Raw genomic sequence first — 14,902 nt, forward strand, 5'->3', positions numbered from 1 at the left:
AAAAACGAACCAACGACTATTAAGGCAAACGACGAACGAGGGAAATCGCTACAAAACAAAGTTCTGTCTTGGCGGATTTTTACCACCGACGATCGTTAGCAAAAGTGGTACATCGTTGGAAACGATCGTTCGTACCAGGCTGGACATGCGTATTTCACTTTTTCTGCAAGGAACTTTACAATTTTATGCGCAGGCGCATTAAGTGCTTTTACGTGGTGTAACGTTCGTTCTAACGATGTGATCGTTACACACTTTTTACAACTAACTTTACTTCGGTCGTTCTTTCGTCAATTAAAAGTTCGTTCGTCGTCCTCAACGAACGATCGTTGTCGCATGTGTGTACGTAGCATTAGACTGCCGACCTGACTGCTGTCCAGAAGGCCATTATTGACACACTTAAGCAAGAGGGTAATGCTACGTACACACATGCGACAACGATCGTTCGTTAAGAACGACGAACAAACTTTTAATTGATGAAAGAACGACCTAAGTAAAGATAGTTTTAAAAGGTGTGCAACGATCTGATCGTTAGAACGAACGTTACATCACGTAAAGCAACTATTGCGCCTGCGCATAAAAATGAGAAGTTTCAGGGAGAAATAGTGAAATGCGCATGTCAAGCCTAGTACCAACGACCGTTTCCAACGATGTACTACTTTTGCAAACGATCGTCGTTGGTTAAAATCCGCCGAGACAGAACTTTCTTTGGTAGCGATTTGGCTCGTTCGTCGTTTGCCTTAATAGTCGGTGGTTCGTTTTTTGTAACGATCGTCGTTGGTAAACATCGGGGAACGATCGTTACAAACGACTATAGTCGCATGTGTGTACGCACCTTAAGACACAGAAAGAAATTTCTGAACGAATAGGCTGTTCTCAGAGTGCTGTATCAAGGCACCTCAGTCGGAAGGAAAAAGTGTGGCAGAAAACACTGCACAACGAGAAGAGGAGACCGGACCCTGAGGAAGATTGTGGAGAAGGACCGATTCCAGACCTTGGGGGACCTGCGGAAGCAGTGGACTGAGTCTGGAGTAGAAACATCCAGAGCCACCGTGTACAGGCGTGTGCAGGAAATGGGCTACAGGTGCCGCATTCCCCAGGTCAAGCTACTTTTGAACCAGAAACAGCGGCAGAAGCGCCTGACCTGGGCTACAGAGAAGCAGCACTGGACTGTTGCTCAGTGGTCCAAAGTACTTTTTTTCGGATGAAAGCAACTTTTGCATGTCATTCGGAAATCAAGGTGCCAGAGTCTGAAGCAAGACTGGGAAGAGGGAAATGCCAAAATGCCTGAAGTCCAGTGTCAAGTACCCACAGTCAGTAATGGTCTGGGGTGCCATGTCAGCTGCTGGTGTTGGTCCACTGTGTTTTATCAAGGGCAGGGTCAATGCAGCTAGCCATCAGGAGATTGTGGAGCACTTCATGCTTCCATCTGCTGAAAAACTTTATGGAGATGAAGATTTCATTTTTCAGCACGACCTGGCACCTGCTCACAGTGCCAAAACCACTGGTAAATGGTTTACTGACCATGGTATTACTGTGCTCAATTGGCCTGCCAACTCTCCTGACGTGAACCCCATAGAGAATCTGTGGGATATTGTGAAGAGAAAGTTGAGAGACGCAAGACCCAACACTCTGGATGAGCTTGAGGCCGCTATCGAAGCATCCTGGGCCTCCATAACACCTGAGCAGTGCCACAGGCTGATTGCCTCCATGCCACGCCGCATTGAAGCAGTCATTTCTGCAAAATGATTCCCAACCAAGTATTGAGTGCATAACTGAACATAATTATTTGAAGGTTGACTTTTTTTGTTTTAAAAACACTTTTCTTTTATTGGTCGGATGAAATATGCTAATTTTTTGATAGGAATTTGGGGTTATCATGAGCTGTATGCCAACATAATCAATATTAAAACAATAAAAGGCTTGAACTACTTTAGTTGTGTGTATTTGAATCTAAAATATATGAAAGTCTAATGTTTATCAGTACATTACAGAAAATAATGAACTTTATCAGAATATGCAAATTTTTTGAGAAGGACCTGTATATAGATTATTGCATAGTAAATTATGTGCACTCCAGTCTGAGATTCTCACAGTTTCTCAGCATGTGGCAGGCAGCTCCCTCCCCCCCTCAGCTTCACAAGCTGTATCACAGACAAGCTGAAACTGAGAGCAGCGAAGCTGTCTGCTGTGAGGAGTAAACAAAGCACACAGAGCCTGCTGGGGGCTTGCATAACTTATTATAACTTCAATACAGAGGAAGCCCAATCCTCCCTGGGTCGACAATGCTTGACAAAGAAAAGAATAGATATATTACAGAGACAGTGCAACTAGAGAAGGCTGCAGTAATCCAGACAACATTAGAACAGGTATAGGAACTTATAGGATAGAAGAAATAAGGCTGAAAATTTTGTTACAAAAGCAAAGTGCTAGCTGCGTGTAACACAAAAAAAAAAACAAAAAACTATGCAAATCGGCCCACCAGGGCCTGAGAAATCCTCTGCAGCAGCTTAGCCCGAGCTCAGCTCGGGCTTACCGCCAGGGAGGTTAATTTCACTGCCTATCAACAGTCCGTGGAAAAGAAGCCTTAGGCCACATACAGACATCAGACCATAGTCTTTGGAAAATGAAAGATCACAGACCAATCTTACCACCCTTTCTGTAGTATAAGAGCCATACTCTACACAGTCTTTTCTATGGAGCTGAACTCCACATCAGAAAAAAATCATTGCAAGATGCTGCACACACAGATGCTGTACAGACACAAAAGATCAGTATCTGCAAAAGATTTGTTCCTGCCAAAAATCCATTCCTGCAAATTGCAATGATAGTCTATGAGATCTGCAGATCATCATACACACATGATTTAACTGACATTCATCTGCAGATCAGATCCACCAGGATGGATTTTCAGATCTGCAGATGAATGTCAGTTAAATCATGTGTGTATGATGATCTGCAGATCTCATAGACTATCATTGCAATTTGCAGGAATGGATTTTTGGCAGGAACAGATCTTTTGCCGATACTGATCTTTTGTGTCTGTACAGCATCTGTGTGTGCAGCATCTTGCAATGATTTTTTTCTGATGTGGAGTTCAGCTCCATAGAAAAGACTGTGTAGAGTATGGCTCTTATACTACAGAAAGGGTGGTAAGAGTGGTCTGTGATCTTTCATTTTCCAAAGACTATGGTCTGATGTCTGTATGTGGCCTTAGGGCTCGTTCACACTAGAGACGTTTTTTCACATTTTTTTAAGCTCTGGTGATTTTTCAAAATTGCCCTCAAAGCGCTTACAGCATTAGGGCCCGTTCACACTTATAACCACGGGAGTGATTTTCCCGCGATTAACTGGACACTGACGGTTTTGGAGTGATCGCAATTAGCGTGCTTTGCACGCTAATCACGATCAATAATCGCGGAACGCTCTGCGCCGGCAAACCGCTGCATGCAGCGCGGTTGCGGTTATCGCTAACCACAACAGTGAGAACACTGCCACTTGCTACATTGTGTAGCGGTTTTTGCAAAACCGCTAGCAGTTTGCCATGAGCGGGAATCGCGCGATTCCCGCTCAGGTGAGAAGGGCCCTTATTGTCTATGAGACAGTTCACATGTGAGCGGTTGTTTCCGTTCCACTCAGAAAAGCGGTGCATGGGCCATTTTTGAGGCGATTTTGCCTCAATGGAAGGTATAGGAAGAACGCAAATGCTCACAAAATTGCTTTGTGCAGCGACTGCGTTTTTAAGAATTGTTGTATTTTGTTTTTAAGAACATTGTATTTATTATTTTCCGGATCAAAGAGTTCATGTCCTGACTGATGTCAGGAAGTGAAAAAATGCAATCGCTCGGCAAAACCGCTTAGAAAAGCGGTTCACAAAAAACACAGCGAGCAGGTAATCGCCAGGAATCAGAAATAAAAATTGCAGCAAAAAACGCCAAACGCAACGCAATGTGAACAAGGCCTAAAAGACATAATATTCATGATAGCTGGGAGGGGAGGACAAATAGATTTGTCTCCATGTGAGAATAGGTTGGCATAACCACTCAGCATGGTAGGGTTAGCAGTTACAAATTTTACTATGCTGCTCTATGGTTTATAGCTACGACTGTGAGCTTTAAAGTGGATTATTTTACATAATTATGTTGGCTTTGAAAAAGCCAACATATTGTTCTTAGAGTTCAGCTCCTTATGTTGGCTTTGAAGAAGTCAACATATTGTTCTACAAGTTCAGCTCGTTCTTCCTAAAGGGAACTTAAACAGAGGGACAGCCGTGTCACATGGCTGTCCCCAGTACAGCACTGCCGTGGATCGCAGCGCTGTACAAGCTAATTAAACGGCGGTTTCGCCATCCAACAGTCCCCTAGAGGCTGGGAGGCTGAAGGCGGAGCCTACCAAGCGGAGATGAGCGTGCGCGATCACTGCAAAACAAGCCCCAAGGACCTTATGCCGATCGGCATTAGGCGGTCCTGGGGATGCCGCCGCGTCCACATGACGCAGTCAGCAAGGAGGATAATATTAGTGCCCCCCCCCCATTTTCTTTATGCTACTCTGCTTACAGTTTTAGGGGTACAAGGGCCAAACTTTTCACACTTCATTTGTCTTATAGCAAAGTATGTTGCTTGTGCTTTAAAGTGAATGGGAACCACATTTAAAAAAAAAAAAATGAAGCAAATACTTACCTAAGGAGAGGGAAGGCTCTGGGTCGTATAGAGCCTTCCGTCTCCTCTCTCGGTGCTCTCTATCCTGTGCTGCCTCTCCCCCCCCCCCCCCCCCCCCCGTTTCAATCCCCTGCCGAAAGGGTATTTGGAAGTCTTCGGGAGCCATGTCCTCCCGAAGACGTGCAGCTCCATACTGCACAGGATTGAGCGTGCAAGAGAGCGTGCTTGCGCAGGCACAGTACAGGGCCACCCTTCTTCAAGAGCACTCTGGCTCCCTGAAGACTTCTGAAGCCTCCTTCGGCCGGGTAAAGCAGTATTTGAGTAATTTAGTCAAATACTGCTACCGGAACGAGGGGACCAGGAGAAGAGCGGGAATGCTTTATATACGACCCAAAACCTTCCCTCTCCTTGGGTAAGTCTCGGTCTCTTTTTTTAAATGCGGCTCCCATTCACTTTAATAAGTGATCCCACCCACAGCACCCGTGCGGCAGACCACCTAAGACCCCTTTTTTGCCATTGACTTTGACGGGAACCTTCAAATTGCTGCCACTTGTATTTTTGAAGCTACACTCCCCAAACTAGGACCATGTATTATTGTTGTCACTACAAATAAAAATATGAGTTTTGGGGGACACCCAAAAGGGGGCGGAGCTAGCAACAGCCAATGAATATTTTGCGATTTTCTATACACTACTCCTCCCAATTTTAGGAGTACGATTGTGAAACTTTGCACACTTGTTCGGCTCATACCCGAATAGGTTGCTTGTGTTCTGTTAAGCAGTCCCGCCCTCTGTGCCCCTGTGGCAGTCCACAGAAGACCCCATTTTTCCCAGACTTTAATTGGAAAATTTTAAACTTTTGCCACTCATACAGCTTTGAAGTTACATTCACCATACTTGGGTCACTTAGTCATGGGGTGAGGCTAAAAAATTGTCACATTTTGGGGACCCAAAAAAGGTAGGCAGTGCCACAAACAACCTATCAGATTTTCCCTATTGATGTAAATGAGAAAATGTAAACAGCTGTAAATCTTACAGTATTACAGCTAGAGTTAAAGGGACTCCGAGCTCAGCGAAAAAAGTAAAGTTGTACTCACCAGGGTCTTTCTCCAGCCCAGTGCTGGTCGGGAGGTCCCACGCCGGCGTCCTGGCTCCTCTCCTTCACCCCGCTCCGGTATGGCTGACAGGCCGCAGCCCGGGCGACACTCGGTGGAGTGTCGGGCTGCAGCTTCCGCGTATGACGCGGATTACGTCACACGCCGGCCGCCTCGCGTCATCACGGCGGCCGGCGTGAAAGTACTGCGCATGCGCGATTAGCGCGCATGCGCAGTACTTTCACGCCGGCCGCCGTGATGACGCGAGGCGGCCGGCGTGTGACGTAATCCGCGTCATACGCGGAAGCTGCAGCCCGACACTCCACCGAGTGTCGCCCGGGCTGCGGCCTGTCAGCCATACCGGAGCGGGGTGAAGGAGAGGAGCCAGGACGCCGGCGTGGGACCTCCCGACCAGCACTGGGCTGGAGAAAGACCCTGGTGAGTACAACTTTACTTTTTTTGCTGAGCTCGGAGTCCCTTTAACAAACTTGTCACCGTGGGTCACTGGGGTTAAAATTTAGCAAGGTGGGCAGAGCTATATACAGCCAATCAGACACAAAGCCAACATCATGTGGTTTATTCAGAAACAAACACCATCTAGTTTTACATAATTAGCTTGCGCTTATATATTAATATAAAAGGCAAACACCTATGACTGCATCTACATATTACAATTACAGTACCTGGAACCCACTAGAAAGCGCAAAATGCTATCACAATTGCTAGCGATTTGTGATAGCATTTTGCAAGCGATTTCCCTGCTCTTATACAATTCATTAGTTTGGAAACCATCCCTAAGGGCCCTTTTCCACTAGAGCATTTGCGTTTGCTGAATCGCAGTTTTAAAATCGTTACTTTTGCTAAATAACATAGCATAGGACCCAACCGTCCCAATCTCGTCGGGACCGTCACGATTTGGGGGGGCTCTCCTGCTATCACGGTATGAGCCCCCCCCCCCCCCCCCAAGTCCCAGGCAGTAGTGGGCAGCTAGTAAAAAAAAAAAAAAAAAAAAAATATGATCGAGGCGCCAGCCGCGCCTAAGTGGTATGCGGCAATAGCATTACTACCTCCCTCCTTCCCTTGAGATCTGCCCCCCTGTGTCCCCCATAGCAGAGTGCGCAGCGAGCGGAGCGAGCTGTCATCTTACCTGCGTCCATGCACGCATACCGATGTCCGGCTTCACTCTGCTTCCTGTGACGTCACAGGAAGCTGGATAAAGACATCGGTATGCGTGCATGGACGCAGGTAAGATGACAGCCCGCTCCGTTCGCTGCGCACTCTGCTATGGGGGACACAGGGGGGGGGGGGGCAGATCTCAAGGGAAGGAGGTAGTAATGCTATTGCCGCATCCCGCATACCACTTAGGCGCGGCTGGCGCCTCGATCATTTTTTTTCTTTTTTTGCAGTGGCACCCATCCTCACCCTCCTCCCTACCCACGGGCACCCTTACCTTCCTCCCCACCCAAGGGCAGGGTGTATGAGGGTATATTTATTTAAAAAATATATAAGGGCATAAATATTAATAAAATAAAAATAATCTTCAAAAAACGTTGGTAGGCGTGTTGCGGTGTGGTTAGGGGGTGTGGCCAGTGTCCCGGTTTCTTATTTTAAAATGTTGGGAGGTATGACATAGGAATCATGGTAGGTAATTTCCACTACCACGATTCGTTTTTTTTTTTACTAAATCGCAAAGCGGAACAATTTTTGCCACGGTTTTGCTATGCAGAGCATAGCAAAATTGCAATCGCAAACATCGGGAAATCACCAGGAAATATTGGACTTTTGCTGAATCGCAATTGCTAGCATTTAACACAAACGCTAGCGATTGCTAGTGGAAAAGGGCCCAAAATGCTACATGTTCTGCGATTTCCTCAATCACAATCACTTTAGTGAAATCAGTCCCGATCCATTTACATTGGCAGAGCATTTAGGAAAGCGTTCCCTAAACGCTCAAAAACCGCTCTAGTGAGTTCCACGTGCAGAGGTCCACCTGGAATCCTGCTGCATGTTGGAGGAGCAGTGAACATACAGCGACCGGTGCATTAGCAGTGCAGCAGCGGCTCACGCCGTCAGCCGTTACTCCTCTGGGGCACACTATAGCATTCTATCAGGCGTCACTCCTAACCACACTTCTGCTGTTACACTTACCGCCATCTTTCCGCGCCCCTTCCGCCTAGCCCAGGAAATGCCACTTTAACCATTTCATGGGGGCGACAGGACTGATCCATTGCACACTCAGCTCATTTCTTTTTTTCTGCCTTTAAGCGCTGCATAAAGAGGATACGACAAAGACAATAACAATTCTGGGTAGTGAAATGTTTTTTAGAGACAGCAACTACCATATTTATTTTTGTGTCGTGACAATAACCCCCCCCAATCATGGTAGCGTCACAAACTACTCGGAACGATCGTAGCGCAGTGTCCATACGTAAGCGCCATTTTTAAGAAGCGCACACACCATACCGAGTCACCTCAAACATGGCTGTCAAATGTAACCGTATATAGTATGCATGGGATGCTATTGTTATATATCACAATATTATAACGTATACTATTATAATACGAGATATCAAACTAGGTATAGTCGCCGTGCTGTAATGTATTGGTCTTACTCGCAAAGAGAGTAGTAATGTATAATAACCACCATGAAATGAGAGGGTTTATGTTTTGCTCCACCGAGCGCCCCCTGCTGCTTTATTGTGTATGTGTAAGTAAGCAAGTGTAGGGAAACCAGGGAAAGGACGTTGAAAAATGACGTCATGATTAGTCCCCCTCCTCCCCTGTCTGGCTAGGACCATCTCCCAGTGTGCTGTGCGGGTGTGTATGCTGGAGCGCATCCCGGGACTGGCTTTGTGCGCATGCGCAGAGCATGGAGCTGAGTAACAGCTGACTGGCAGCGTTCTTGGTGCTCTTATGTGTCCTCGTAGTGTGAGGGCACCGACAGTAAACCAGAATGAAGAGCCCATTGATTCTCCTCACCTGGGCGGCTGCAGTTTCCAAGGTGAGCGGAAGAGACAGATAGCATTCCCTTGCGACCTTTGCTTGATTTTTGTTGTGATGTCTGCTCGGGCTACAGAGCTGTCACCATTCTTCCCTTTGTACGTATTTCAGGGCTCTGAAAAGACTGGTTACTCAACCTCAGCAATGAGCTCGAAGCTTTATTCTGCTTTCGAAGTGCAGGTTTGAATCTGTTTACCAGGAATAGACAGAAACAGTCAATTTTTTAGTTAGTTTACAAGTAAGGCCCAATGTCACTACATTTACCTCGTGTCCCTGTATAAAACGGGGGCTTGCAGAATCTGTCCCTAGATATTTGACTTGTTGCATTGATGGATGAATGCTTTGAATATCCTTTTCTCTTGCTTTTTACCTGGGCTGGTCTCCACCACACCATTTGTTCTATGTAGATTCATGAATCTATACAGCCAAACATAAGGCTGGCACCGCTAAATATAGCTACTGTGTTTTGTCATGGCGTTTATGGTCCAGTTCCTACTATAATTATAATAGTACTTAAAGGACTGCGTCATAATATGTCATATTTTCCAAATCGCCATCTTTTCAGTTGCATTTTCTATTTACAATAAACAATTAGTAGCTAAAGTATTACTGAAATGCCAGTATGCGAACATGTAAAGTAAATCAGCTGTTACATATGGAAATGCTTTATGTAATTTATCAGTTGCCAGATACTATTGTGTTAAAAGTAGCTCAGTACAAGTAGCCACAAGGGCCCCCATTTAGGTAGCCAGACGTTGCCAACCCCAGCTTAAGTAGTTAAACTTAAAGTGGATCCAAGATGAAAAACTAACTATAACAAGTAACTTGTCTGTATATCTTATCTAAAGTTTAAATTGTTTACAATCTAACTGCAAACAGCTTCAATAGAATATGATTATTTCTTCCTGTGATACAATGACAGCAGCCATGTTGTTTGTAAACATTACACAGGCAGGCTTATCTGCATCTTGAGCACTCAGCCTGTGAAAAAAACCTAATACCCCTCCTCCTTTGTCCTCCCCTCTGCCTCTGAAATCTCTCGCTAGTAATACCTCCCCCTCCTCCTGCCCAGACTGAGCTCCCATGAGCCCTTGCTACTGTCTGAAAATGCCTTGGCTCTCTGAAATCCTGTGGGCGTGGCTTGTTTAGTTTATAGGGAATAAGAGTATTAAAACAAAAAAAAAAAAAGTATTTGGCTTGAGGAATGCCCTATAAACAATAGGAAAGGAACACAATTATGCAATGAGTAAAAGTTCATCTCGGATCCACTTTAAAACCCTCAGCATAATCAGCCTGAGTTCCCCCAATATAGGCAGGCAGAAGTTGCGCGTCCCCCCCCCCCCCCCCCTCTTCCTAAAGTATAGGTAACCATAAAGGTGCCGGAAGTAGGTGCTAGTAGAATATCAGTAAAATACTTCGGTCACAAGGACCCTCCCAGTATAGGTAACCAGAAGTAGCTCCCCCCACCGTCCCGTATAGATAGCAAGATGTGGCCCCTCCTTCCCGCACCGAGTTTGGACAGCAGAGCATAAGAGCTCTACTGCACTGCATGTGCTTTGAGCGCATATGGGCACTGTGAATATGATAGTAATCATGGGTCATGTATAAAGTAGTGCAAACTGTTCACATCATTTTTATGTTGGCAGTATCAGCAGAATTACTTTCAACTGCATTATAGTAAATCAACCCTATATCACTGTAAGATGAAGTGATGATCTCTATGGTATTGTGTTTTTCCTGTATTCATTCTGTGTTCGTCTCTGTTCTAAGTAAGCTGCATTTCCTGATGGTGGTTGTTTTTCTTCGGTAAAGAGTTCTAACCTGTTATACTGGATGCTATCTGCAAATACAGACCAATCTGCTCTGTTACTTCATTATTTTAATCCTGCGGAGACAGAGAACAATCCACAGTGCTTCATTATTACATTGTGGTGTGCCCAGGATATAGGAAATCCACCATCAGATAGTCTTGAATGAGATACCATAAAATACATGTATTTGGAAATAAATCCGATAAAAGAAATCTGAACATTGGCATAGTGCTTTTTTCCTGTTGGACTCAAAGTGCTCAAGAGCTGCAGCCACTGGGACATGCTCAAGAGGTTACCCTGCAGTTACCTTGCCTTGAACTCCTTACTGAATAGGTACTGATCCTAGCCAGGATTGGAAACCTGGTCTCCCATGTCAAAGGGAGAGCCCTTAACCAGTATACTATCCATTAACTAGGGGAGCAGGGGCGTAACTATGGTCTACCGCACCCCGTCCTTCAAGCGACAATAGCTTCCAATTGCCTCCCTTCCCAAAAGTCACAGTGTCATGTATCATTGCATTCCCTCACCCATTAGGCAGAGGAGGTCCTTATCTGCCGCCTGGGGAAAAGGGTAATGTATAACACTGTGCTTCTGCCTGCATGGTAACCAATAAGGTGGGCTCCCCTGTCCTCCGCAATAGCAAGGGTTGTGTGTGTGTGTGTGTGTGTGTGTGTGGGGGGGGGGGGGGGGGGGGGGGGTTTGGGGGCGCTATTGTTAAGCTCCTGCTAGGAAGTGCAAGCCCCTGTAGTTTAATGGCATCTGTAAAGGGGTAAAGATTTTCTGGGCTTTTACTTCCTTATCTTCCCTTGCTAGTACCATCTACCTCCCAGAGTATAAACCTATTTAACCATTTCAGCCCGCTGGGATTTTTCACCTTATTCAACAGAGCAATTTTCACCTCCCATTTATTCACTAATAACTTTATCACTAATTATCACAATGAATTGATCTATATCTTGTTTTAAATTTTGTCCCTATCACAATGTATGGCACCAATATTTTATTTGGAAATAAAGGTCAATTTTTTCAGTTTTGCATCCATCACTATTTACAAGCTTATAATTTAAAAAAAAATGGTCGTAATATACACTCTTCACATACATATTTAAAAAGTTCAGACCCTTAGGTACATATTTATTTTTATTTTTTTTTTTATTTTATTTGGGTAATTTTTGATGTGGGAAATAAACAGTTAATTTTAAATGTAAACGTGTGTTTCTTGTATTAAAAAATGTATGTAGATGTAGTTTACTATTACAGTTTACAGTTTTTTTGTAGTCCTCCTAGCTTCCTGGAAGCATATAGAGGATGTAAACTTTTATTTTCAGAAAGACCGTGGCCTCTGTTGAGAAGCCGTCGGGTTTTCTGCTGAGGACTCGGATCAATTAATGGGAACCATGTTCCCATTGATTAATCCCTGGGCTACTGGGGGCGGCGCTAGCGAGGCGCTGCGCAGAACCGCAGCACAGCGTTTTCCATGGGCAGTTGAACTGTTGCTGAGCAAGTAGTTACCAGGCAGCAGCAAGCAGTTGAGAGAAGCATTTCACTGCCCATAAACTCCCCGTGGAAAAGAGGCCTCATTCTTGAGTTCTGTTCCCAACCCTTATATGTTTTAGCTGTGTCCAAAACAGTGGAGATTCCAGCAGACACTGTTCTGGATATACTGAAATTCTCCATTCCTTCCTTAGGCCTCTTTTCCACTGGCAAAGCTCCCACAACTGCTTGCTTCTGCCTGGTAACTGCTTCCTCCAATACCAGTCCCCAATAGCTGCGCTTCACGATCTCTTTATATCAGAAAGAAAACACCTGCATCCGCATGTCTAACACCTTGTGGGGCACACTGTCTCTAGACAACCCGTCCATCATAAATCCACTCCAGTATACAGGTGCGCTCAGATACACTTTTAATGGAGAGAAGAACATATAGTGCAGCCTGCTTCCAATAAGGAGAGATCGGCACCCACTTGTGTAATTGCATTTGTTTCTAGATACAGTGCACAAAGGGGTTATGCCCACCACCTCCTGATTCAGCCCCCCCAAATCATCCCTGCTCACCAGAAACTTATTATAATGCAGCGTCTCAGTAGCCAACCAGCTTCACTGACTGTGCTTCAATCAGCGTTACCACCAGAGTTTCACTTTAGGACTGATCTAGGGAACTCAGACAAGGCCCAACGTGTAATACCGCAATTTAATTAAAAGCAATTAAAATCAATAATGCCTGTCCATGGAAAAACATTTAGACAGTGTTACCATCACCATCTCTGGGTCAGGTGGATTGCAGCGTCCCGCATCACCTTTCCTCGCTCTCGGCTTAGCAGAGCCAGGGTCATACATGCCAAGCCAAGAGCGAGGATGGTTCGATAGATAATTTCTGACATGTCCGATCTAAATTTCGATCGTTTTTCTAATCAATTTCTCATAGAAGTGAATGGAAATAGATAAGAAAAGATAACAGAATCAAATTGGAAATCGATCGGAAAATCAAATCGGAAATTGATCGGACAGAAAATCGACTTAAAAAACGCCTCGTGTGTACCCAGCATAAGGTTCTTTTCCACGAGCAGTTTATAGGCAGTGAAAAGACTCTCAACCTCTCACAACTGCTTGCTGGTGCCAGATAACTGCTCACTGCTTCCTGTTAACTGCTTGCTGAGCACACAGTTCAACTGCCCATGGAAATAAACCCTGAGGGCTCATTTCCACGGTCAGTTGAACTGTGTGCTTAGCAAGCAGTTCTCTCCCCTGCCCCCGTCAGACAATATCATTAGGTGTCCACCATATGCCCATAATGGAGTCCCCACTATTCAGCTTCCCCTTTTCCTGTACAGAGTAAACACACAACATCCCCTCTGTCATGGGTCACCATAGCTGGAAGGGAGGAGAGGCACCTTTTGGGGGCTCCCACAGGCTCTGGGGCTATTGCGCTTTTTGCCTCTCTGGAAGCGCCTGTCCTGCAAGTAAATGACTAATATCAGTCAAATATCCATTGTTTACCTGACCTACATTAAAGCTGACCATACACTAGGCCGATTACCCGCCGATCGACTGCAGATTCGATCACTGGGATCAAATCTGCTGTCAAATCGTTCACGCTAAACGCTAGATTTCGATCGATTTCGTCCCGAAATAGATCGATCCCGTCGATCGCTCCGTGCGGGAAATTACAGTCGATCGCCCGCGGGGAGGGAGCGCATCGCTAGCGGCATACGATCGACGCATGTATACATTACCTGAAACTGGCTCCCGGAATCTTCTCCGCATCAGCTCCCAGTTGGCATCTTCTCCGCATCACCTTCCGCATCACGGCATCCGGCATCCGTGTATAACTTCCTGTGTCACTGCAGTGACAGCGGAGGTACAAATAGAGGGCGCTCTATTTGAACTTCCGCTGTCACTGGAGTGACAGAAAGTTATACGCGGATGCCGTGATGCGGAGAAGATGCCCGGGACCAGGCATCAGGTAATGCATGCGGAGTAAAGGCAGCCATACGATCCCTCTCTGATCAGATTCGATCAGAGAGGGATCTATCTGTTGGTCGAATCTGATGGCAAATCGACCAGTGTATGGCATCCTTATGTGTGCAGATCTTTAATCTACAGTGATATCTTCTGCATACAATTGTTATCTAGTTGTTAACCATTTTTTTTTTTTTATTGTAACAGTAATATATAAAATAAAAATCCTGTTTCAGTTTATACATTGTCATTGCTCTAAAGGGGCATGTAATACATTCTTCTACATTTTCACACAGTGATTTATTGTTGGAATGTGTAGTCAGGCAACAGTTTGACCCTTCAGTAATTACAGAATAACAGAATTTCTTGGTCTGTTTTTAAAAACCGTACAACAGAATACCCAAGCAGTTCAGGGTGACCCAATACCACTAGGAAAGTATAGGGGCATAAGAGACCAAAAAACTCTTACTAAAAATGCAACGCACAGTGTAATTTGCCTTCTCAAAACAGAAGGTATTATTCAGCAGTATGCATTGTGGGAAGCAACAGTTGCTCACTTAACCCATTTGCGTTCCGTCGTTTTCACTTGAGAAATGTTCACCTCTCATTCATTAGCCTATAACTTTATCACTACTTATCACAATGAACTGATCTATATCTTGTTTTTTCCGCCACCAATTAGGCTTTCTTTGGGGGGTACATTTTGCTAAGAGCCACTTTACTGTAAATGCATTTTAACAGGAAGAATAAGAAAAAAACGGAAAAAAATCATTATTTCTCAGTTTTCAGCCATTATAGTTTTAAAATAATACATGCCTCCATAATTAAAACTCACGTATTGTATTTGCCCATATTACCCGGTTATTACACCGTTAAAATTATGT

General features: G+C 44.9%; 2 protein-coding genes across 2 annotated transcripts in view; one reads left to right on the plus strand and one right to left on the minus strand.

Moving 5' to 3' along the window:
- LSM7 (LSM7 homolog, U6 small nuclear RNA and mRNA degradation associated) overlaps positions 1-8,003 on the minus strand; it is a 40,683-nt gene extending 32,680 nt beyond the window's left edge. Inside the window, exon 1 of the mRNA XM_068233731.1 lies at positions 7,897-8,003. Coding sequence (XP_068089832.1) covers positions 7,897-7,902 — 6 coding nt within the window. The 5' untranslated portion in view covers positions 7,903-8,003. The remainder of the gene's footprint in view (positions 1-7,896) is intronic.
- A 543-nt stretch (positions 8,004-8,546) lies between these two features.
- The window catches only part of SPPL2B (signal peptide peptidase like 2B), a 118,267-nt gene continuing 111,911 nt past the window's right edge, over positions 8,547-14,902 (plus strand). Inside the window, exon 1 of the mRNA XM_068233692.1 lies at positions 8,547-8,749. Coding sequence (XP_068089793.1) covers positions 8,702-8,749 — 48 coding nt within the window. The 5' untranslated portion in view covers positions 8,547-8,701. The remainder of the gene's footprint in view (positions 8,750-14,902) is intronic.

Source organism: Hyperolius riggenbachi, chromosome 1, assembly GCF_040937935.1.
Source record: "Hyperolius riggenbachi isolate aHypRig1 chromosome 1, aHypRig1.pri, whole genome shotgun sequence".
NCBI classification, from domain to species: Eukaryota; Metazoa; Chordata; class Amphibia; order Anura; family Hyperoliidae; genus Hyperolius; species Hyperolius riggenbachi.